This window comes from Rana temporaria, chromosome 2, assembly GCF_905171775.1.
Source record: "Rana temporaria chromosome 2, aRanTem1.1, whole genome shotgun sequence".
Classification (NCBI taxonomy): domain Eukaryota; kingdom Metazoa; phylum Chordata; class Amphibia; order Anura; family Ranidae; genus Rana; species Rana temporaria.
The window spans coordinates 96,810,640-96,836,707 of NC_053490.1; the positions used below are offsets into that span (position 1 = coordinate 96,810,640).

The 26,068-nt window shown below is 41.7% G+C and overlaps 1 protein-coding gene across 1 annotated transcript; it reads right to left on the reverse strand.

The window, feature by feature from the left end:
- Positions 1–1,465: 1,465 nt before the first annotated feature.
- Positions 1,466–26,068, reverse strand: FDX1 (ferredoxin 1). The gene is made up of 4 exons (XM_040340563.1): positions 25,868–26,068; positions 14,597–14,721; positions 5,458–5,587; positions 1,466–4,960 (listed from the first exon to the last, which is right to left on the reverse strand). The coding sequence occupies exons 1-4, from the start codon at positions 25,993–25,995 to the stop codon at positions 4,846–4,848; spliced, it is 498 nt and encodes a 165-aa protein (XP_040196497.1). The 5' UTR covers positions 25,996–26,068; the 3' UTR covers positions 1,466–4,845.

Consider the following 26,068-nt stretch of genomic DNA (forward strand, 5'->3'; position numbering starts at 1 on the left):
ACGTAAAAAAAATTTATTGGCAGTTTTGTTCTATATTTGGGTCTTTTGGGGTTAATATTTCCAGTGTGCCCCAACAATGGAACTAGTACACAGATGTGGCATTGAGATTCTTACAGGCACAGGTTTGTAGAACCCAGTTACTTAATCTTGGCTTTCCCCATGTCAGACTGACATTTACTTACAGCTGCACGGGGACTTAGTCTGCCTGACTGCATTGTTTAGAAACACCCCTGTTGGCCCTCTTCCCCAAATCAAATTCTTTACCATTTATTTAGTTATCCTAAGTGCTACCTAGAACACAATAGAGCTTGACTTTGAGAATTATAATACAAAACTACCACAAAGGCTATTGGCCCTGCATTGTACTTTATGACACCATTGTGCAACTGCAGCCCAGAACATTTTACAGAAGAGGCTTTGGGGGACTTGCTGCATAGATGGAGGGACCCTCTTGAAGCAAGTAGTAAAGTAATTATACCTTATTCATCGCCCCCTAAAGTTAACAAGCATTTAACTCTTGCAGTGCAGGGGAGAAAAGGCACTGCAAATGTATCTAATTCCCAGAGTTGAGCTTTCAGATAATCCCAAAGTGTACCTAAAAGCAAAAACAACATTTTTGGATTGGTTGGAGAGGGGTTAGAAGCACTGTCAAGGTTGTATTGCCAATTGTATCCCCCAGCTTGTGAGATTCCCCTATTTATGCTGTTCACCATTTTTTACTGGGACAAAATAAATTAGGGGAAATCACAAGTTTTGAGTCGTCACCAAAACAGCAACAGAATAGAAATGTATTTTCTGATTAATCTTTTAAAAGGAATAATTAAGCTAAAGTCAACAACCCTTTAAATCAATATTCCACAAAACAAGGAAAATGATTTTAAATTGGTATTTAGGATTATAAAGAGATTACAACTGTTTTCACCAATGCAATTCCATGCACTCTCATCGACCGAAATACAATAGTATTCACAAATAAAGTGTCTCGTGCTGCTTGTCGATCATCAGTCTTCTACCCTGGCTGATCAGCTCAGTTTGATCAAACCTGATCTGAATTGTGTATATATTTGATTGTTTGCATATTTGATAGTTTGCTTAAAATCGCACATCGATCGGATAAAAAAAAAAAATGGCCACCATAAGAAAGGTTTTTCCTTCCGATTTCCTCTTACCGCGTCAGGACAGGAAGTAAAGGATAATCTGATTTTTTTATGCAACTAGGCGAGATTATGTGATACATCTTTGATGCGGTTTGCATATTTCATGAGGCCAGAATCGTTTAGGAATCACATGAAAGTAGCACAGACCCTTTTCCAAAATTGCGCTTTGCTGCATTGATGAGAACCAGCACTATTGAAAACACTGATTTCCAGTCAGGTGATTCTGTGTGACATCTGAAAATCAAACTAGTGTAATCGAACGGAGGCCCTAAATGAGGCACAGATGAAAAGTAAAAAAAAAAAATTCATGTTTAAAGTAAACACACTTTATTTGCATAAAAATAATGTAAAATATTTGGTGAATTTTGAGGACTGGTCCAATTGTGAGCAACCAGCAATTTGGTGGATTTCAAACTGCTTTATGACATGTAGAAAAACCACATAAACATTACTAAACAGATTTATTGAAAAAAAAATATTTAATGCATTGTACTATTCTAAAATCAGCATCTATCATTTTATAGTACTTGATGGCTATTGTTTACTTTTCTCAAAAATCTTAATTACACTGTTAAATAAAAAGGTATAATCTTCCAACAACCAATTATCTTCTCAAGTAAAAAAATTACAGCAATTACAATTGTCCAAAAATCCAGTATTACAAACATAAGTATCCTATCTGATAAGGCAGAGAGCAGCTGAAAACTAGTAATCCACAGCCAAGCATTACTGACTGCAGTTAGGCGAAGTCTTTCTGAATGGCTCACTGCTGACAATCATATCTGCTTTTTCCATTTTCTTACCACAAAAAGGTATCAACATCAACGTGTACTTTTGTGGACCATGAGGCTGCAGTAATTTTGTGGATGTATGTATCATGGGTGGAAGCAGATAAGGACATGTCACATAGCTTGGATGGGGCCAGTGCTGTGACTCCTATAGGGGAAAATCTAGCATTTCCAGGCGTAGTTCTTGTACCTATAGAAGTCTCCCCTATTGCATAGATGTCTCCCCTATTGCACAAGCCAGCAGAAGACTTGCAGAATCAAAAGACATTGCAGTAAACGTAGACCAATGTCCAGTTGTGGAAAACTTCATGCAGGATTCAGGTGCCAGAGAGTCCAGGTTAGGGGCCACAGGTCATGTGCTTCAAATAGCAACCAATCAAATTAGAAGCCTCCAACCAACTTCCAATATTTTGGACAAATCCCAAGCTGTTAAAAGTTGACCTGCTGTGGCACTGCAATGTACAGGAAATCACAACTACATTCCAGTGAGTCAGAGTGGAGAAAACAGGTTGACAAAACTGGAAGATTCTAAATTATATTAAAAGGCATATTTAAAAAATACATTGTGTTAACAGGTGCTTAAAAGTATAACTAAAAAGGCAATTTTGTAAAATGTTTCCGATTTGAACAATGGTTAGAACCTTGTCAGGTTGCGATTGCCGTCTACGATTCACTTTCTTTAATTGTCCTGATCAAAGTCATCAGGAATAAAAGCGAGGGAAAAATGTTGTAATGGGGAACTTATTCCCATGACAAGGGAGGCCCCTTTCACACCAGAGGACCCTGTCAGTTTTTCAGGCAGACCCAAATCAGACCACCCATTGGTCAGCAGTCCGCTGACCAATAAAAAAATAAAAATAAAGGGGGTGAAGTGGCACTGCTTTCTACTTGTTGGGTGGTATAAAGATGGAATGAATAAATTGAACAAAATAAATAGTGTACTGTCACGTAAATAGCGAAGACACACTAATGAATAAGTGTATGAAGCGTGCAAGCACATACCTGCTGTATAACATCAATTAGTGACAGAAGATATAAATAAAGTGCCCAGAGTGCAAAAAAAAAACACACACACACACACACACACACACACACACACAAATAAAACAATTTGCAAAAAAAAAAAAAAAATCAGGTTTATAGGCACACAAGTGAGCATATTCAAAAAAGTGGCTGGAGCTTGAGTGAATACTGAAAGAAGTAGAAAATTGGTGAACTTTCATGCGCCCACCCCAGGTCCACACTCGCCAAAAAGATGTACCCCTGCAGGGGTGAAAAGCCTCACAATGGAGTCAACTCTTTGTCCTTTGTTTCCTTCTACTTTGCCATTTGAGGGATGCTGGGAAGTTTATGAAATCCAGCCAGTGGAATTCATTCATGTAGAGATTTTTTTTACCTCCTCGATGCTGGGATATGGTATATATTCGTCTCTCTCTCTGTATACAATCCACACTGTACACATACAGGTTGTGTGTGATCACCAAGCACAACATTTAGACTCCAGGCTGTATGGATGAGCTGTGCTCTAGTCTCTGTTTGCAGGCTCCAAGAAACTCGAGTCAGCTCTGCAGTGTGAGGAAAGTGGCGTTTTACCTTTGTGAATTCATGAAACGATTTTTTTGCTTACAGATTTAAAAAAAAAAAAAAAAAAAAATCCAAGAAACTGACATTACCTTGTTGTTTTGCACTACAAGTACTCTGAGCACTTTGTTTATATCTTATGTCACTAATGGATGTTATTAGACAGCAGGGTTGTGCCTGCACACTTCATATACTTATTCATTAGTGCGTCTTCGCTATTTAAAGCGGAAGTTCCCCCCCAAAAATTGAACTTCCGCTTTAAGTGCGGGTGACCCTCTGATATCACACATTTGGCATGTCATTTTTGGGGGGGTACCCTGCTTTTATGGGCACCCATCTCCCACTTCCTCTCCTGGCTCCGCAGTGCCAGAAGGAATTTCACCTCTCCTCCCCTTACAATCTTCTGGGACAAGTTTCAGGTCCCAGAAGATTGGCCGGCCATTCACATGGCACAGCACGGCTTGCGCATGTGCAATGCAAACAGCCGACCGCACACAGTTAGAATTCCGGCACCTCAGAGAGGAGCGGGGCTTCGTACACACGCATCGCTGGACCGTGGTTCAGGCAAGTGTCTGATTCTTAAAATTCAGCAGCTACACTCTTTGTAGCTGCTGACTTTTAAATGGCTGGAACTGCACTTTAAGTGACAGTGCACTATTTTATTCAATTCAATTTATTCATTCCATCTTTATATCACCCAATAAGTACAAAGCAGCACCTTACCCCCTTATTTTCTTGTTAGTCTCTACGGATGCAACATTTGTGGGCTTAGCTAGGGTGGGCAGCAGCTATTGCATCACCTTAGCACAGAACACCATACTTATTTCAATGAGTCCGCTGGCACCCGCCGGGCACCCAATCCCTTAAAAAAAAAAAAATGCTCATAATAGACATATGGCGATCCGTCCAGCAGGTCCGATTGCATGACAATCGGATGTAAATGGACATGTAGTCCGTTTCCATTCGACCGCCCCATAGAGGAAAGCATACTGTTAGTATCTGCTCTGCATAGTGGAGCAGACACAAACCTATTATTCGCCTGCTCAGCACAGAGATCCGCTCATCTAAAAAGGGGCCCAAGATAGATTTCCTCTACATCGGAAAGATATCCTTTCACTTCCAAGAGAGGCAGAAGTGAAGGGAAATCACTCTAACGAGACACAGATAGCGAGAAAACAGTAGTTTTAAGTACTAAGAGTAGTCTCCTACTCTTTAGAGATAATCATATGTAAGGAGTTGCATTAAAGTAAGAACTATTATAAAAATAAAGAAAAAAATATATATCAAAAGTTAATATATTGCTCCATATTTGGCATATTTCAAGAGCTCTTGCCCATATCCACTGTTTGTCGTACATCTGCTACAGATTCTGGGACTTTTACAGTCATTCCATTCATAAATGGCTGGAGGCAAATTTGGCAACCCAATCGTGACCTGCAAATGGGGGTGAAAAAAAAGAATCATTGTTAAATGAATGTTGGTAAAAAAATAAAAAACCAACACACACACACACACACACACACACACACACACACACAACATTTACGCGTAGAATTCGATCAAACGGTTTTAAATTTGAATCAAATTCATGTATGGGGGGGTATGCTAGTTGTTGGCCATTTTTGGGGAAGGCATTTGTTAGGGTTATATTTGGTTTGGGGTAATTTGCACACAATAGTAAATTGTTGAACATCTATTCATGGACTACCTCTCAGCACTCCACTGCATCATTTTAGAAGTTAAAAGTGTAAACACAGTTTACCAAAGACACTTTACAACATCACCATAATCCCATTGAAACCAATACAATTTAGCAATATACCTGCACATATACTCAGATTGGCAGGCAGTCCTAAAGGCAACTGTACTGCCAGTGGTTGTAGGAAAAAAAAAAAAAGAAGATTTTTTTTTCCCTAAAAATAAATAATTACATTTCAGTGAGTCCATAGGCAAGATCCAGCATGTCCATTTCCTCATCAGTGACTGGTTCCAGCTTCTGAAATATGTGATCTTCAAAGATGAGGTGACACGTAGAGCAGGCCAGCGTCCCCTCGCATGCACCTGTTGAAAATATTTCAGCTATTCAGTAGGGTGAGCATACAGCTAGAGAATACGATTATACAGTCAAATGCAAAACCACATTATTGTTAGGCGGACAAGTGATAAAACCCTACAGAATATAAGCTTCCCTTGTACAACTTTGTTAAAAGTGCATTTAAGAGACTTAGAATAGCATGCCATGCAGGATTATTGGCCCCTTTCAAAATGTCTGTACTATACATGCAAGAGGGAAACCGGTCCTAAAAATTTGAAGAAACCATTTCTTAAAGTCACCACTTTAATACATAAGGTCCAATTGTGGTGATACAAGTTTATTGTCCATGCAGACTCTGTACCTTACCAGAAGAAACAAGTGCAATATGCAGAGTCAAATCATTCACAAAGCAATGTGAATGTTTGGGGGTGGGGGGGGATGGGTCAAAGCTACAGTATAACCTTCATACTTCTACAGAAAACCAGAGGGAATTGGGGAATGGCCTAAGTTGCACACCTGCCTTCCACTTTACAAGGGAAGATGCATTTGTAGGTTGTTTGTACTGGCATGGCCCCCTCCATCAAAACACAGACATTGTGGATGGGATGGCCCTAATGTGCCCATTAAAATCCTAATGTCAATAGCAGGAATAGGTGGCCAAATCTGCCACCTTTCCTGGAGCCCCATTCTGCCTTAAAGCAAGGCTCCACCCAAAAGGGGTATGACCAGGTATGGTATACAAGTAGTTACATAGTTACACTGGTGTAGGTTGGACCAATGTATAAATATACAAATGCCTGTAATTCATCTTTAAGCAATTCTGCTTAGCCAGAAGGACAGAGGACCATGCTAGGGGCTTCATGAATTGAAAAAAAGACAATCCTTAAATGGCACAGCCTGCCTAAAAAGGTTTGACACGGCCAGTTAGAGACCCAAATAGGCTGTAGCAAATCTGGGTGTAAGGTTTTTTTAATCTGTTGACTTGCTTTTTCCTTTAAAGAGAAGAACCAATCATCTTTCATGTTGCTGTCCCCTAATATGACCGGGGAAACCTGGTTTCTCTATATCTAGGCTAAAAGCATGTAATCCTTGCAACTTGGGGGCCCCAATGCAAGGAGTAGTTTTTTCTTTTTTTCTTGTGCCCAAAAGTTAGGCATTAATGTAAACAAAAAAAAAAAAAATTGTATTACCACACACGGCTCTGCAGCATATGCGAAAATTGTAAAAGGGACCCTTTATTCCTGAACTCCAACCTTCATTCTGTCAAGTAATTCCACACATCCTACCTCAGCAAAAACAAATAGGTTATAAACATCCTAGCACAAGGAGGACCAGGCATAAGAATACACAGCAGGTATAATAAAAGGGATTAGCTTGTCACCAACTATAACATGGAGTTTTAGAACAGCTGAACAATGAAATACAGAATATATTAAACTAGATTCTATTCCTTTGCACAACCAATTAAATTGCACAATATGGCGATACTGCAGTTATATAAATAGTATGCAGAGAGGGAAGGAAAGAACATTTTTACACTGGATTTCCAGGAAACTATCACCCCACTGATTAGCAAGTCAGACCCCAGCACTACAAGCGATACTCCCATGCTGCTATCATTTACATTGCTTGGCAAACCAATGAGGAATGACGATACTTCCAGTACAACTCCAATAGGACTGTTCCCAAGGGTTGGGCTGAAAAGGCAATAAGTAATCAGAGAATCTTATAATAGTAAAATGTACCCTTTTTTCTGACCACTGAATACAGTCTTGGTGAAATGGCAGTGGACACAACCTAGCTATGAAGCTTTGGTAAAACCAGGCCCAATACCAAAACTAAACCGCCCTAAACCGCCCCCGCGAACTCTTCAATCTAGTCACCAGTACCATGAACCCAATCTGCCTAGAGGCCCCTAATTCTGATTCACAAGAATTTTGAAACAAATTATCGGATTATTTCATTAACAAAATTGAAAAAATCCGTGAAAGTATTCAGCAAAATAGAACCTTCAACGACCTCCCCCTAAATCACAGAGCAAATACCCACATAAAACCGCCGCAATCAAATAATTTCACTCTAAAACCCATTTCCATCTACGCCACAAAAAACGTCATCAGTACTCTGAGAACAGCACAGCGCCCAATGATATCATCCCCACCAAACTGCTGAAAGAATGTGCCGATATTTTGGCGCCAGCTATCACGCAGCTCATAAACCAGTCAGTCATTCAAGGAGGGCATAGTGCCAACCCTGCTGAAACAAGGCATAATCCAACCCATTCTAAAAAAAAAAAAAAAAAAAAAAAAAAAAAAAACACCCTTGACCCCAAAGACCCAAACCACCGTCGGCCCATAACAGCTCTAAATGCTCTCTCCAAGGTAATGGAGAAAGAAGTTGTACAACAGCTGCAACATCATTTAGACACCCATAAATTACTCGATCCATTCCAATCGGGTTACCGTCCTGGTCACAGAACAGAAACAGCACTTCTCAAAATATGGGATGACGCTCTCGAGGCAGCAGACGAAGGAGAATCTTGTCTTCTGGTACTGCTGGAGCGCAGCATTTGACACGGTAGACCACAAATTACTATTGACTCGGCTAGCTGAAGTAGCCAGAGTCACAGAAGGTGATCTATCTTGGTTCTCCTCCTTCTTGGAGAACCGATCACAAGTAGTGAAACTTGGTCCTTTCACTTCTGGAAAACGCACGGTGTCATGCGGAGCCCCTCAGGGATCCCCTTTGTCGCCTGTTCTGTTCAATATCCATCTCCGTCCTCTCTTTGAAATCATCAGTAACCAGAAGCTACTGTACCACTCTTATGCAGATGACACACAACTTTATTTTCGCATCTGTAATAAAAAGGATCATTATCTCGGACTTGAGAAATGCCTTACCCTGATAGAAAATTGGATGACCAAGAGTTACCTTAAACTCAACGGTTCGAAAACAGAACTTCTCCTGTTTCAAGCCAAGCGAAAGAATCATCCCGCAACAACTTGGACACCCCCGCCCATTCTGGGTGAAACTATCACCCCTAGCACCAAAGTTAAAAGTCTAGGAGTAATTTTTGACACCTACATGACAATGGATGCACAAATATGGTCAGTAGTCAGCGGATCCCATCATCTGCTGCGCCTACTACGCAGACTCATTCCCTTTACTCCAAAAGAAGACATAGCAGTCGTGGTGGGAACAATGATCAACTCCAGACTTGACTATGCAAATCCCCTTTATCTCGGACTCCCCAAATACCAAATCACTCGTCTGCAAGTCGTTCAAAATACAGCCGCCAGACTTGTGACTGGGAAAAAACCATGGGAATCTCACCTTCACTGAGATCCCTCCATTGGTGCCAGTAAAAGACAGAATCACTTTCAAGGCACTCTGTCTAACACAAAGTGTGTGCAAGGAAATGCCCCCCAATATCTATGCGAAAAACTATAAACTCACAACTCCAATCGCGTTCTGCGATCCACCAACCAAAATCTACTCCAGATACAAGTCCAAAGGAGAACGGAGATTTGCAGTCCAAGGATCCAGAGTATGGAACGCTCTACCAACCGGCTGGAGGCAAACCACTTGGCCTTCAGGAGAAAGATCAAAACCCATCTCTTCTGAGGGCCCGGGGAATGGATACCAAGCGCCCAGAGGCGATTCAGTTTGCATGTGTTGCGCTATATAAGTTTCTCACTCACTCAAATCAGAGAACAGCACAAACTTAGTAGTCTGTCTAAAAAGGACTAGAAAGCATCGTATTATATTTGTTCCCAAGCATAGATTAAGGCAGAAACTACTAGATTAAAAGCAAGCACTAGGGATAACAAACGGCGCTCTTCATTTATGGACAAATCATAAATAACAGCTGTAAAATAAAAAAATGTAAATGTTCATTTTTAATATTTTGTTGAGAATCCTTTACTGGCACCAACTGCCTGAAGTCTGGAACCCATAGACATTACCAAAGACTGGTTTTCCCCCTCTCTGATGCTTTACCAGGCTCTAACTGCAGCTGTCCTTAGTTGTTCTTTGTGGGTCTTTCTGCCTTTAGGTTTTGCCTTCAGCAAGTGAAATAAATGCTCAATTGGGTTGAGATCCGGCGATTGATTTGACTCGGACATTGCAGAATATTTCTCTTTTCCTTCAAAAGCTCCTGGGTTGCTTTTGATCATTGTCCATCTGTACCAAGAAGTGCCATCCAATCAACATTGCTGCATTTGGCTCAATCTGGGCTGATAGTATCTCTCTAAACACTGCAGATTTCATCAGGCTGCTTCTGTCATATCATCAATAAACACCAATGACCCAGTGCCACTGGAAGACATGCATGCCCATGCCATCACACTGCCTCCACCGTGTTTTACATATGATGTTGTGCGCTTTGAATCATGAGCTGTTTCAAGCCTTCTCCAAACTTTTTTCTTCCCGTCATTCGGATACAGATTAATCTTGGCCACTCCTAATGTTGCTGCTATCACTCTAATGGGTTTGTTTCTTTTTTGAAGCCTTACAATGACCCGTTTTCACTTGCATGGGCAGTTTTTTTGAACGCATGATGTAGGTTCACAGTAATAGATTCCAAATACCACACTTAGAATCAACGCCAGGCCTTTCAGACCCCTTTCACACCAAGGTGGTCTTCAGGCGCTTTAGCGCTGGAAATGGCCTCTGCTAAGCGCCCTAAAACCGCCTCCAATTCATTCAATTTTTTCGGGGTTAAAAGTGCCCCGCTAGCAAAAACGAGTGGCGCTTTAACACCAAAGGCCGTCGCTTGGACCCAATGGTCCCTTTTTAGATTCAAGTCCATGTGGGTTCTAGAACTCAATGCCTTCTTTGGAAAATATTCCACAAGTTTGACAGTTAATTTATTTTCAGATATACAGTTGTCAAGAATGCCAAATCCCTTTGGGACCACCCCAAATTGTTCACCGCTAGATGTGGTAGAGCTCAGCTTCCGATTCCCCCGTTTTGGCAATATATGTCACTACTGTGCATGGCATTGTCTAACAATATCTAGGCATGATGATTTAAAAGATCTAGAAAGGATATCAGGAGCTAGAGAAATCACTTTCACATCTTTCAGCTCCCCACTTCAACTAGACACGTGCCATTTCTGCACCCAGGTGTGCACCCCAGCTCCATGAACTTGTGTCTGTATTAGGTCTCATGGTTCCATTGTCAAGTTGTTTGGATTTCTCCACCACCAGAGGGATCTCTTTACCTGCCTGGGAAGCTTTCAATAATCCAAACATTTGGACTGCCTATCCTAAACTTGAAGTGCACCAGGAGGAGGAGGTTTTGATTTTCCCCAAGCTGTGGTGTGCAAAACGCAATTATAGACACTTAGATACTAGATAGGGTCAAAGGGACACCAAAAAAAAGTGTACTAAAAAACAGACCCCAGAATGGCAAAGAAGGTGAACAAAATTACAGTATCTCACAAAAGCGAGTACACCCCTCACATTTTTGTAAATATTTTATTATATCTTTTCATGTGACAACCCTGAAGAAATGAAGAAATGACACTTTGTTATAATGTAAAGTAGTGAGTGTACAGCTTGTATAACAGTGTAAATTTGCTGTCACCTCAAAATAACTCACTGCTATTAAAGCGGGGGTTCACCCGTACAATTTTTTCCCTTAGCTTCATGCTCGTTTTGTCTAGGGGAATCGGCTAGTTGTTTTAAAATATGAGCTGTACTTACCGTTTACGAGATGCATCTTCTCCACCGCTTCCGGGTATGGGCTGCGGGACTGGGCGTTCCTATTTTGATTGACAGTCTTCCGAGAGGCTTCCGACGGTCGCATCCATCACGTCACGATTTTCCGAAAGAAGCCGAACGTCGGTGCGCAGGCGCAGTATAGAGCCGCACCGACGTTCGGCTTCTTTCGGCTACTAGTGACGCGATGGATGCGACCGTCGGAAGCCTCTCGGAAGACTGTCAATCAAGAAGGAACGCCCGCTCCCGAAGACCTATACCCGGAAGCGACGGAGAAGATGCATCTCGAAAACGGTAAGTACAGCTCATATTTTAAAACAACTAGCCAATTCCCCTAGACAAAATGAGCATCCATCTAAGGGGATTCTTTGAAAAAATTGTTTTATGGGTGAACTCCCGCTTTAATGTCTAAACCGCTGGCACACCCCAAGTGAAAATATCTAAATGGGGCCCAACTAGCTATTTTCCCTACTGGGAATAATGCGACTCGTTAGTGTTACAAGGTCTCAGGTGTGAATGGGGAGCAGGTGTGGTAAATTTGGTGTTATTGCTCTTACTCCCTCATACTGGTCACTGGAAGTTCAACATGGCACCTCATGGCAAAGAACTGTGAGGATCTGAAAAAAAAGAATTGTTGTTAAAAAATGGCCTAGGCTATAAGAAGATTGTCAAGACCCTGAAACCGAATTGCAGCACGGTAGCCAAGACCATACATCGGTTTAACAGGACAGGTTCCACTCAGAACAGGTCTCACCATGGTTGACCAAAGAAGTTGAGTGCACGTGCTCAGCATCATATCCAGAGGTTGTCTTTAGGGGAATAGACGTATGAGTGCTGCCAGCATTGCTGCAGAGGTTGAAGGGTGGTGGGTCAGCCTATCAGCCTATCAGTGCTCAGACCATATGCCACACACTGCATCAAATTGGTCTGCATGGCTGTTTCCATCCAAACTCCCCAGACAGGCTTCAGACCACTATGGAAAATGCAAAGCATATAAATGACCCCATAAACATGAAAGCCATGTGAAGCACTCTGCTTTCCTAGGGATCACTGTGTCAGGCAAGTCTCACCACCACCCAGCCGTCGCTGTTGTACTCTCCTTGGTGAATCGCTGTCTTTGTACGTCTGCTGCTGTACGACCACTGTGGTGCGTGCCCGTGGCGCATGGCCTGCAGCCATGATGTCTGCCGGCCACCCACAATCACTCCTGAGAGAGACAGAACGGGGATCTGTCAATGTAAACAGACAGATCCCCATTCTGTCAGGGGAGGGGAGACAGAGCTGCTGTTCCTAGTGATTAGGAACAGCGGTCTCCTCCAGTCAGTCTCATGCCCCCCACAGTTGGAAACACCTCACCCCTTCCCTGCCAGTGATATTTATACAGTAAATCAGTGGCTACTTTTTTTTTTTTTTTTTTAGCACTGACCACTTTATAAATGCCAGTTGTCCCAAAAGTGTCAAATTTGTCCGCTGCAATCCCGCCAAGTATATGTATGAGAGAAATTTTAATTATATATATATATATTATATATATATATATATATATATATATATATATATATATATATATATATATATATATATATATATATATATATATATATATATATATATATATATATATATATATATATATATATATATATATATATATATATATATATATATATATATATATAATTTATTTTACACACACACACACACACAACCTGAAAGACAAAATAGAAAATACCCAATAAAGTGTAGTATACAGTGTAGTACATAAAATTGTGTAAAGTCCAAGAAAATATGTCATGCGATTCTTGTGTGATAATACTGAAATCGCAAAAATAAATATCATGTGGTACAAATACAAAAGTTCATAAATGTGTTGAAATCCAACAACAGTGACTCCCAAGTGCAGTGTAGAACACAGGTAAAGTGCTCAGCAGCTGCGATAACTGTCACCACATTTGAGATGGAGGTTTACCTGAAAGCCTGCGACCACCCTTACTCAGGGGGGGTCAAACAAAGCTTAGAAGAATCAAGAACAAATAGTACCCCTAGACAAAGCAGTGTGCTTTCAGTGCAGAGTGATTTGAAAAGGGCCAGGGGACTTTGTTCCCTAAGTTTCTGCAGATAGGCAAGCCCACTGAAATGAATGAGCCAAATGCAGCTGTACAGAAGTGAACCAAGGGCTTGTTCACACGCGAGGTTGCTGGACAGTGACCATGTGGTTAAGCCATATTTACCACCCCCAAAAGCTTCCCCCTTTAGCTGAGGCAGCAGCCAGGGGTTGAAGTATACACCAAAGGTGAACAGGGTCGTTCTGCAATAGCTCCACAACAGCATTGCACATGGCCCCGGCACAGCGATGATACATTTAGGGGGTCAAAACAAGCAGTGAGGAGGCAACATATTGCCCCCTTGATCGCCTGTCAAGCATCTCTGAAAAATGGTCCGAGTATGGATTTTCAGAGGAGGGTTGGGTTTGCCGCTATTGTAAATGAGCCCTGAAAAAAAAAAAAAAAAAAGAAGTTCCGACCATAAAGGATTACGGGATATAATTAGAAGTGAGATTTTCCCTGGTCCTAGCTACACGATCATGCTCTATATAGGCGAGAGCCCAGAGAAGAGTTTTCTACGAGGAAAGGTGAGAATTTCATCAATTTTTTACTGTCAACACCAACTGTTAAAAGGGTAACTCCACTTTCGTGGGGGAAAAAAATGCAAATAAAATATAGCATATACAATTGCGACACATTCATATTGTAATTGAATGTCATTAAAAATTAAATGCTTTCCTTTTCAATCTGGAGCCACTGTAGTTTTCTGTAAAATGCAATATGGCTACCTGGAGGTGTCCCCCGTGTGATTGGCTCATTGATTTTGCCAGAAGTCTGCCCTAAGATAAAAGTCAGATTTCAGGCATCCCTTGCAACAAAAATTTAATTTTTGGTGAGATACTACCAATAGGAAATCGCATCTAAAAAAGGGATGCAAACCCTGCAGGTGCACAGCTGATTGATAATTATGAAACCTCTCCCATTAGATTCACTTTTCCACATGGACACAGACAAACACACAGGGATTTCTTCAGAATAACAAAAAAGGTCAGAATCTGCAAAGGCTGTTAAAATCATAGCAATGTACACCCAGAGGGAAATGTTATGTTTTTTTTCCCTCAACAAAAGTGGAGTTTCACTTTAATGTACTTTTACGTTAACATTTGCACATAGGTTCATTTTATTACAAACTCCGAACCCAAGGAGCAAATACCTCTGGGACCTATGGATAAGTTAAGTGTCCGACTAAGGGAGTACACATACTTACCGAAACCATCAATGTCCAAGTTTTTCTCTACAACAAGATCCAGAAGTGACTCCCCAACTTTCCCCTCCGCTACAATTGTGCCTCCATCCCGATTGATAAACTTCACTGAGACCTTTCCGTCTGAGCTGCAGAAAAAAAAAAGAAAATCAAACAACTATTTTGGGGTTTAAAATACATATTAAACTTTGCTTCTTATGACACAAGTTTATAAAGCCATTCATAAAGAGAAATTATTCCAGCACACCTGTTACTACATTTACATTAAAATGAAGCACATCACTGCGACTAGTGTGTGCATAGGAAAAAACTGTACAAGTAGAGGATTGTGTCAGCCATGGCTGGGTGCCGCAGTCCTTGGGGGCCACAAAGCCTGTGTATATTATGCCACCCACACCAAAGTTATAAAAAGTGTGTGTTCTGCCTTGGAAAGTATCATAGATTCTATTTAAATTTGGCAAGTCCATAAGCCCCTGCCAACAGAGAACGTAGGTCAGTCATTTGTCAAATTCTGGAAAAGGGTGGTAGTAGTAGTTTTGACGATACAACCTTAAGCCTACCATACCTGTAGGGCAGCTCCTTTAAGAGCCATAGCAGGCATACACGCTGCGCGGCAAGGCACTCGATGCATGTGGCCAGTGGCCGTAATGTCGGCCGTCCATGCGCGATTGTGGGCACGACAGCCAAAATGGGGGATTTGTGTGTGTAAATTGTAATTGTTTTTAATGGTGCTAGTTCATGTCTATATGGTGTGTTGGCCCCAGTTTTTGATGCATGGACACAAGTCAAAAAGGATAAACGATGGCAATAGCAGGGCTTATCAAAACTTGACAACGTATGTGGCCAATGCAATTAAACAAAGCAGGTTAAACACAAAAATACATAGCTGTAAAGGCCGCCCTAAGACCCCTTTCACACTGAAGTGTTTTTACAGCGTTAAAAATATCGCTATTAAAACGCTCTCCATGCATCTCAATGGACCCTTTTTACACTGAGTCCTGCAAGCAGCATCTTTGGACGCTGAAAAAAATGCTCCAAAAACGCCCCTCTCCACTGAAATGAATTGAAAGCGCTGTAAAAAACGCCTTACCCTTTCACACTGAGGCACTGCAAAAACGCCCTAAAACGTTAGCAGTGCTTTACCAGAACATAGGGATTGCAGATGAGGCTTCATTCGAAAAACGCTCGAATAACGCCCCAGTGTGAAAGGGGCCTAAAAGAAAGCAAAAAAAAAAATAAAAAAGACAAAAAACAAGCACAAAGTTATCATTACTGTAATGCAGAGGAAAGGAGGAAATTTCCTGTTATGGGACAAAATGTAAACAATGAACAGATTTCATGACTATGGAAGCAGCTCAGTAACATGACAAAACGTTTATGCCTTGTACTAAAACGGTTTATGGAAAAAAAAAAAAAAAAAAAAGAACAAACAACTGATCATCACAATGCTGCAGTGTCATGGTATCAGAGTTCACAATATAGAGTGCACTCTTATCTGCGCAGCCAGTGTGGGAGGAACACTCAGCCCTGCAGTCAGTAAACCTTTGGGGCCCTGAGCTCAGCTTGTGTTATCTAAATAAGGCCCCTGTGTTCTTTACATAGAATCATGCCAGCAGAAGATCTGGTGTAAGAAGTGATCCATACTGCATTTTAACTCATACACACATGTTGTTGAGCAAAAGGTAACATGTCTAGTGTTGTAGACATACACTCAGTAGTCAATTTATTAGTTACAAACAGGTATAGTTAATCACGTGGCAGCAACTCAATGCATTTAGGCATCTAAACATGGTGAAGCCAACTTCAAACCTAACATCAGAATGGTGAAGAGGATTTAAGTGACCTTGAATATGGCATGGTTGTTGGTACCAGACGGGCTGGTCTGAGTATTTCAAAAGCTGTTGATATACACACACACACACACACACACACACACACACACACTAGGGTTTACAGAGAATGGTCAGAAAAAGAAAAGATCCAGCGAGTGGCAGTTGTGTAGAGGAAATGCCTTGTTCATGTCAGAGGAGAATGGGTAGACTGGTTTGAGATGATAGAAAGGCAACAGTAAGTCAAATAACCACTCGTTAAAACCAAGGTATGCAGAATACCATCTCTAAATGCACAACACATCGAACCTTGAAACAGATGGGCAGCAGCAGAAGATCACATCAGGTGCCACTTCCGTCAGCTAAGAACAGGAAACAGGAACGGAGGCTACAATTCCACAGGATTACCAAAATTGGACAAATGTCTGGTCCGACGAGTCTCAAATTTCAGCCGTGACATTCACACGGTAGGGTCAGAATTTGACATAAACAACATGAAAGCATAGATCCATCCTGCCTTGTATCAATGGTTTGGGCTGGTGGTGTAATGGTGCGGGGGATATTTTCTGGGCCTCTTAGTACCAATTGAGCATCGTTTAAACGTCACGGCCTACCTGAGTATGGTTGCTGACCATGCTATCCCTTTATGACTACAGTGTACCCATCTTCTGATGGCTCCTCCCAGCAGGATAATGCACCATGTCACAGCTCAAATCATCTCACCACTGGTTTCTTAAACATGACAATGAGGTCACTGAACTCCAATGGCCTCCACAGTCACTAAAACTCAATCCAATGGAGCACCTTTGGGATGTGGTGGAACGGAGCTCTGCATCATGGATGTGCAGCCGACAAATCTGCAGCAACTGTGTGATGAATGAGGAATGTTTCCAACACCTCGTTAAATCTATGCCACAAATAATTAAGGCAGTTCTGAAAGCTGGAAGGCTCACGGTACCATTTTGCTGGCCAAAGACCTGGCCACTTTTTACAATTTGGCACTGCGTCGCTTAAACTGACAAATGCGCGGTCGTGTGATGTGGCTCCCACACAAAATTGACATTCCTTATTTCCCCACAAATAGAGCTTTCTTTTGGTGGTATTTGATCACCTCTGCGGTTTTTCGTTTTTTGCGCTATAAACAAAAATAGAGCGACAATTTTGAAAAAAATTCAATATTTTTTTACTATAATAAATATCCCCAAAAATATATTTAATAAATAATAAATAAAAAAAAAAACGCAATGAGCATATATTGATTGGTTTGCGCAAAAGTTATAGTGTCTACAAAATAAAGGATAGAATGGCATTTTTTTTTTTTTTTTTTACTAATAATGGCGGCGATCTGCGATTTTTATCATGACTGCGATAGTTGGACACATCGGACACTTGACACATTTTTGGGACCATTTTATTTTTACTTCTCCCTCCCTCACCCTAAAAGATTTTCAACCGAGTTGTACAGTTTATAGGTCACATTAAGGGCTAGTTCACACCAGATGCAGTTCCGTGCGCATTTTTTCTGCACTAAAAATGCATGCACAGTGTCTTCCATGTATTCCAATGGCTCTAGCTCAAACAATGCAGTCAGTTTTCGGTGCAGAAACTGACTGCATGGTGTGAACTAGAGCCATTGGAATACATGGAAGACACAGAACATGCATTTTGTGCAGAAAAAAAATAAAGTGCACGGAGCAGAACTGCGGTGGAAAAAGTTCTGAAATTATTTATCTTTGTCTCAGTTTTTTTTTTCCCCACCATCACAGAAACCTGACATTTTAATAAGGGTGTGTAGACTTTTTATATCTATTGTATATGTACTGGGCAAACCTAAAATCAAAGAGGTTAAGTGATCAATTAGTACCATGCATTTAAAAAAAAAAAAAAAAAACAACAACAGGTCTATTGCCCAGCCAGGCAGACCTGTGTTGTGTGGCAGAGCTGTGGTAAAACACAGAACCGAATGAAAATAAATACAAATCCCATTGCAGTTATAACTGCCCTATATATTGAATGGGTATTCACCTGCTTGCAGCCCTGGAAGGATTTACCCACTTCCTGACTGGGCCATTTTTTGTCATACAGCACTGCGTCGCTTTAACCTGACAATTGCGTGGTTGTCCAACACTGTACCTAAACAAAATTTACGTCCTCTCCCCCCCCCCCCCCCCCCCCCCCCAAATAGAGGTTGCGGTTTTAATTTTTTGCGCTATAAACAATAAAAGACCGACACTTTTGAATTTTTTTTTTTTTTTAAAAAACAATATTTTTTACTATATTAAAATATCCCCCCCCAAAAAAAAAATGTATATAAAAAAAAAAAAAAAAAAAAAAAAAATGTATTTCTTCCTTAGTTTAACCCCCGATCAAGGGGGTTAAATGTATTTCCTTATGTGTGTTTCTAACTGTGGGAGGGGGGGTGGGACTGACTGGGGGAGGAGACCGATCACTGTTCCTAAATACTAGGAACAGATGATCTGTCTCTACTCCCTGACAGAACAGAGATCCATCTGTTTACATTGACAGATCTCCGTTCTGTCCTTCGCATTGGCTTCTGCGGCGCGCGCCCCCTATACTCCTTAAAGGTTTTACATAATGCAGCAACATCAATACATGTAGGACACCCACTGTTAGAGGTGATTTATTCTTCCAAAGCAAATACACTTTTGCAAACTGGTACTGACTAGTATTCCAGCATTTCTCTTCTCCTTCAGTGTCTCTCCATCACTTAGCTAATGAGACCCCAAAGCTGATGGAGAGGGGGAAAGGGAGGGTCAAACCAAAAATGATATGCAACCAACATCCTCCTTAGCAACTGATGTCATTGGTCATTAGGAGGTTGGCAGCTAGAAGGGTTTAATGGTGCACAAATGAAAATCTGTGGCTTTGTGTAACTAAAAGGGCAGGTTTCACCCACCCACTGGGTTCCAAAGTATTTTGGGCCAATTTTTAGGTATTTTGCCAGGGCACCCCTGAAGAAACCTCAAGGCACCCTGATTGAAAAAGGTTGGTCTAAGCTACCATGTAACTGATCACATTACCCTGACCAAACCAGTCTAACAGGCAAAAATTATTTGTCCCTTCAGTATTTTTTACTGTTTTGTATGGAAGGCATGCAGACCTAATCTCATGAGGGTTACATTACAAAATCTGATACGGCGCGAGATCAGACTGGGACCCGTGTATACTGGGCAACACATGTGTACTATACAAACGCATTTCTGAGAAGGGATTGGCCATCTATAATCTGCGCATTCAATTTACAAGTTTACAATTCCCATGTCCTTCACATGCACTCAACAATATAATACTTCAACCGATTCTTAACCAAGCCCTTAAATTATGGAGAAAAGCCTCTGCAAAAATGACATCTATTCTTGGTCAAAGTACAGCTCGTGCAAAAATTCTATATCCATTCCAGACTGTGAAATCTGGTATCATAACGGCATTATATAAATATTCCAAACAAGAGACAACCTAAAATGCATATGCATGTTTTCCTGTGTTTGAGATGTGGTACCAGTGCGTTTTGATATATATATATATATATATATATATATATATATATATATATATATACACACACACACACACACACACACACACACACACATATACATATACATATATATACATACATACACACACACACACACACACATATACACATACACAGAGCAAAATGCAGTGCGTTTTTCATGCATCTTCCATTCATTTCAATGGGCAGCTGCATTTTTGGTGCAGTTTTCAAAACCGCACCAGAGATGCAGCATGCAGGACTTTTTAAGACGTACCGCATCCGTAGCGCAGTTGGTGTAAAAGAGTCCCAAAGGATTTAAAGGGAAACCTTTTTCTTGCAAGGTGAAAAAGCAGGAAAAACGTATGCCCTCGATGTTAATGCCTTCCAACAACACAAAATTAGGAATTACCAAGTAAATATTTTCTCAAGATATATGAAGGTTTTGTCACTAGTATATCACAGACAAGTTTTCCCCTACATCTGGCCACACAAGGATGGAAATTTGACCAGTCCAGCAGGGATCAGTAGTGTCAAGGTCCATGTTCAGGTAGCACTGCCAGGCACTGACCTCCAGGACAGTCAGATTTCACCTACATGCCCAACCACCCTCGGCAGTGGTAGTCACCCATCTAGATATAATTGGCCCCTGAGAGCACACAGGAGTCTTACATAATATTCAGTCCAATGGTACAGAAGACTGTCAGAAACTGCAGACGGTGAAACCTGAAAGCATCACCTCACCTGTGGATTTAGAAAAAAGGGGTGGAGATAAGGGCCGTCTAATGTGAGCCACCCTCACTGCGCGTAGCTGGAGAATAAATGTGAACACTAGTGATATTTATAAAATAAATGAATAAATTAATAAATATGCAAGAGCTGCTGCTTTAAAAATTATAGAATCCAAAATAGTTAATATGCAAATACAGTGATACCTATTATAAATAAGGTGCCAAATGTGATATTAAACAGCGCTCAAAAAAATAGGTGAAAATGTAAATCAACAAATATAATATTGGTACAGTGACATAGTGAAAAATAAATAAATAATCCACCCTCTAAGTGAGTCAATATATAAGTGTCCAAAAATCCGTGCAAAAATCGCATCAAAAAATACCAGGTTGGCAAATAAAGTCCATGAACTGTCTAAGTGAACAAAAAAATATATATAAATAGTTCATAAATGGAGAGCAAAGGAAAAGAAAAAATCCTTCCCGATCTTCAATAAGTGCTTTCACCACACCACAGTGACTGCGTGCTTCCACCACCCATCAGAAATGCAAACTCACCGCAACAAATGGCCTGACACTTTCGTGTTCACCTGTGGATTGTTCGCTGTAGCTGGAAGCTACAATTATAAAATATATAATACAATATAAATATATATTTGTAAAATATTTGTATTCACATTCTTATATAGATATCCTTTTCTTCACGGCCCTTTCCTCCCCTGTGACATCATAAGGGGGGCCTCTATGATGCCCCAGGTACCCCACTTATGACCATGAGCCACAGAAGCAGCAGTCACTCAGAATGAAGTGGGACGTTAAAAGTAATTGCCTGCCAATGGATGACCGCCGGCACCCACCGATTGGCGAGGAGGAACACAGGACATGTAAACAATACAAAGCTATGTCCTGTCAGCAGGGATGTGACGGTTATGGTTTCCCTGCACAACAGGCAATAAAAATCCAGCACATCCCATAGTGTAAACACACACTGGGTAAAGGGGTTGTAAACCCCCCCCCCCCTTTTACTTAACTAAACCCGATCTTTCCATCGACAGGGACAAGCACAGCAACTCCAGCCGCTGTCGCGGGCCCTGATTGTATAGATTGATAGCAGCGCTGCCATGGGCTCCCGTTGCTGTGAATCAAACCCAGTGACACGTGGCGGAGCCGACTTCTGCTGTCTGTGTCAAAAGACGCCGCAGGACTCAGGAGCACGCGCGCACAGGTGTCCCCCAGGAATGCGGCTCATTGAGGGGGAATGCTGCTGGGGGACCCCAGGAGAGGAAGATCGGGGCCACTTTGTGTAAAACCCTGGCACAGAGAAGACAAGTATAACATATTATACAAAAAAAAAAAAAACACACAACACACACCACAAACCTTTCAAGCACACATTTAACCCTTTGATCACCCTAGGGTGTTACCTGTTCCCAGCCAGTGTCATTAGTACAGCGACCGTGCAGTTTTTTTTAGCACTGATCACTGTATTAGTATCACTGGTCCCCACAAAGTGTCAGTTAGTAGTTGGTGTCAGACTGCCCGCCATATTATTGCAATCCTGCTATAAAGTTGCTGATCACTGCCAATGCGAGTATAAAAAAAATAAAAATGCCAGTATATATCCCAGTGATTGTAGATGCTATAAAACTTTTACAGAAATCTCTCTCTCTATATCTATCTATCTATCTATCTATCTATCTATCTATCTATCTATCTATCTATCTATCTATCTATCTATCTATCTATCTATACACACACACACACACACACACACATATATATATATGTGTATATACACACACACATATACACACACACACACACACACACACACACATATATACACACACATATATACACACACATATATACATATATACAGGGCTCGACAAATCCCAGGCGCCAGGTCGCCATGGCGACTAGAAATAGGCTCCTGGCGACTTGGCTTGGAAGGGGGGGCAAAAAATTATTTTTTTTTTTTTTTTTTTTTTTGTGTGAGCTGGAGCCATCTGGCGGTGAGCCATTGGTATTACAAGTTAAACAGCAATTCTAATGTAATTTTTCACTATTTTCACTGCCATCTTCTTCCCTCTAATTAGAACCCCCAAACATTATATATATTTTCCTAACACCCTAGAGAATAAAATGGCAATCGTTGCAATACTTTCTGTCATGCCGTATTTGCGCAGCGGTCTTACAAGCTCACTTTTTTGGGAAAAAAATTACACTTTTTTTAATTAAAAAAAAAATAAGACAACAGTAAAGTTATCCCCATTTTTTTTAATATTATGAAAGATAATGTTACGCCGAGTAAATTCATACCCAACATGTCACGCTTCAAAGTTGCGTCCGCTCGTGGAATGGCGACAAACTTTTACCCTTTAAAATCTTCATAGGCGACGTTTAAAATAATCGACAGGTTGCATGTTTTGAGTTACAGAGGAGGTCTATAGCTAGAATTATTGCTCTCGCTCTACCAATCGCGGCGATACCTCACATGTGTGGTTTGAACACCGTTTACATATGCCGGCGCTGCTCACGTATGTGTTCGCTTCTGCGCGCAAGCTCGTCGGAACGGGGTGCGTTTTCTGGCTCCTAACTTTTTTAGCTGGCTCCTAGATTCCAAGCACATTTGAGATATATATATATATATATATATATATATATATATATATATATATATATATATATATATATATATATATATAACAAATGTGCTTGGAATCTAGGAGCCAGCTAACTATATATATATATATATATATATATATATATATATATATATATATATATATATATATATATATATATATATATATATAGTTAGTATTTTTTTTTAAACCAAAAATATGTAGCAGACTACATATTGGCCTAAATTTAAGATTTTTTTTATTTATTGGCTGTGTTCTATAAGTAAAACATTGTTTATTTTTTCAAAATGATCAGTTTGTTTACAGCATAAGAAAAAAATGCAATAATGAACAAATACCAAAATGAAAGTCAGTTTTTGTGAAAAAAAAATAAATAAAAAATTTCATCCGAGTACAGAGTTGCATGACCAAGCAATTGCCAGATAAAGTAACAGTGCCAAAAAGCAAAAAAATACCTGGCCATGAAGGGGGGTAAATCTTCCAGAGGTCAAATGGATATATAGGGCTGTGTAACAGATTCTATGTATAGTACAGCATTAGCCTCGCTAGAGGAAGCTGTATATATCCGAGAGGAACATGGATCTTGTTGTCCATCTTCGGTTGGTAGGTGGCTGGATGAGCAGCTATTTTTTTTGCACTTGTAGAAGAGAAATAATAAAATCCCTTCATTGGCATCTCTTACAGAACAGGAATGTATAGATAGACTTTCCATACTCTCTCCCCAGTGACTGTAATCATCACTACCACCTGCTGCACTGACAGCTCTCCACCACAAACACACACATGACATGGGGGGGAGGGGCAGAGGAACTTGAACTGTATACATCAGCCTGACTCCTCATATACACCAATCAGGCATAACATAATGACCACCCACCACAACCCACTGAGGCATGCCGTGGTATCTGGCACCAAGCTGTCAGTAGCAAATCATTTTGTTCTGCAAGTTGCAAAGTGGGTCCTCCATGGTTTGGACTTGTTTTTGCAGCACCTTCCACAAATGCTCGATTGGATTGAGATCAATAGAATTTGGAGGCCAAGTCAACATCAAACCATTTTTGAATTCCTCAGACCAGACCACCTTCTTCCATCGCTCCGTGGTCCAGTTATGATGATCACATGCCCACTGTAGGTGCTTTTGTCTGTGGACACGGGTCATCGTGGGCACCCTGATCGATCAGCGGCTACACAGCCCCATAAACAAAATGTGATGCACGGTGTGTTCTGACACTTTTCTTCGCTCCCCGGGTTCATCAATGAGCCTTGGCCACCCATGACTGTTGCCGGTTCTCCAGTTCTCCTTCCTTGGATCTCTATTGGTCGGTCCTGACCACTGCAGACCAGGAACACCCCACAAGAGGTGCCCAACCAACTAGCCATTACAGTCTGCCTCTTGTCAGAGTCACTTAACGGGTTACTAAAGGAAAAAAAATGTTTTTCTTTAAAATAACAAACATGTTATACTTACCTCCACTGTGCAGTTCATTTTGCACAGAGTGGCCCCAATCCTCGTCTTCTGGGGTCCCTCGGCGGCTGTCTCTGGTTCTCCCCGCAAGAACTCATCACAGTCATGCGAGAGAGCGAGCATGGTGATGAGTCCTTGCAGGCGCACTCCCGTGATACAGCGAGCGGCCCCGCGCCACTGGATGTGATGGACAGCAGGGCCAGCCAATGGCTGCGCTGCTCTCAATCCATCCGCTCTAGCCAATCAGCGGGGAGGCTGAGCGGCGAAGAGGATCTCGGGACCGCACGCGGGACTTTCGAAGGGTCAGGTATCATCAGATGTTTTTTCACCTTAATGCATAGATTTCAATAAGGTGGGGGAAAAAAATTCCTTTACAACTCCTTTAAATCCGTAAACTTGCATATTTTTTTCTGCTTTCAACACATCCACTTCAGGGATAACATGTTCACTTCCAGCCTAATATATCCCAATCATTTTCAGATGCCATTATAGTAAGATAATCAATGTATTCACGTTACCTGTCAGTAGCCATAAAGATACGGCTGGTTGGTGCAAGTATACTACTGAGCCAAGACTGACACTGATCAGCCCGTATTACACTACGCACACCTACAGACACTGACAGGGGCCCCCCCAACAGCCCCACCTACAGGCACTGACAGTGGCCCCCCAACAGCCCCCCCAACAGGCACTGACAGTGGCCCCCCAACAGCCCCACCTACAGGCACTGACAGTGGCCCCCCAACAGCCCCCCCAACAGGCACTGACAGTGGCACCCCAACAGCCCCACCTACAGGCACTGACAGTGGCCCCCCAACAGCCCCACCTACAGGCACTGACAGTGGCCCCCCAACAGCCCCACCTACAGGCACTGACAGTGGCCCCCCAACAGGCACTGACAGTGGCCCCCCAACAGCCCCACCTACAGGCACTGACAGTGCCCCCCCAACACCACACATACTGACAGGGTACTCCAACAGCCGCACCTACAGGCACCCAACAGGCACTGACAGCCGTCCCCAAACACCACACACACTAGAGGTCACACAGGGGCCCCCATGGCCTGCATGCAGGGCACTGTTACCTGTACAGGCGGGCCGCCCCGGGCTCCAGCCAGCTCCTAGTCCGCTGTACACCGCCCAGCCAGGCCCGGGATCCGGCCACAATACACCGACAACTCCCCAGTAACCGGACCGCCGCTGCCGCTGCCATCTCTGCTTAGTGTACGAGGAACAGACCAATCAGCGGCCAGTGCCAGACCTGGATGTGACGTCAGTGACCGGGA

Excerpts from the sequence above, each read along its gene's own strand:
- FDX1 (XM_040340563.1), bottom strand. The coding sequence starts at position 25,995 with ATGGCAGCGGCAGCGGCGGTCCGGTTACTGGGGAGTTGTCGGTGTATT. Across the intron at positions 5,588-14,596 it reads CTTGGACATTGATGGTTTCG|GTGCATGCGAGGGGACGCTG; the intron begins GTAAGTATGTGT and ends TATTTTCAACAG. Across the intron at positions 4,961-5,457 it reads GCCTATGGACTCACTGAAAT|GTCACGATTGGGTTGCCAAA; the intron begins GTAATTATTTAT and ends CCCCATTTGCAG.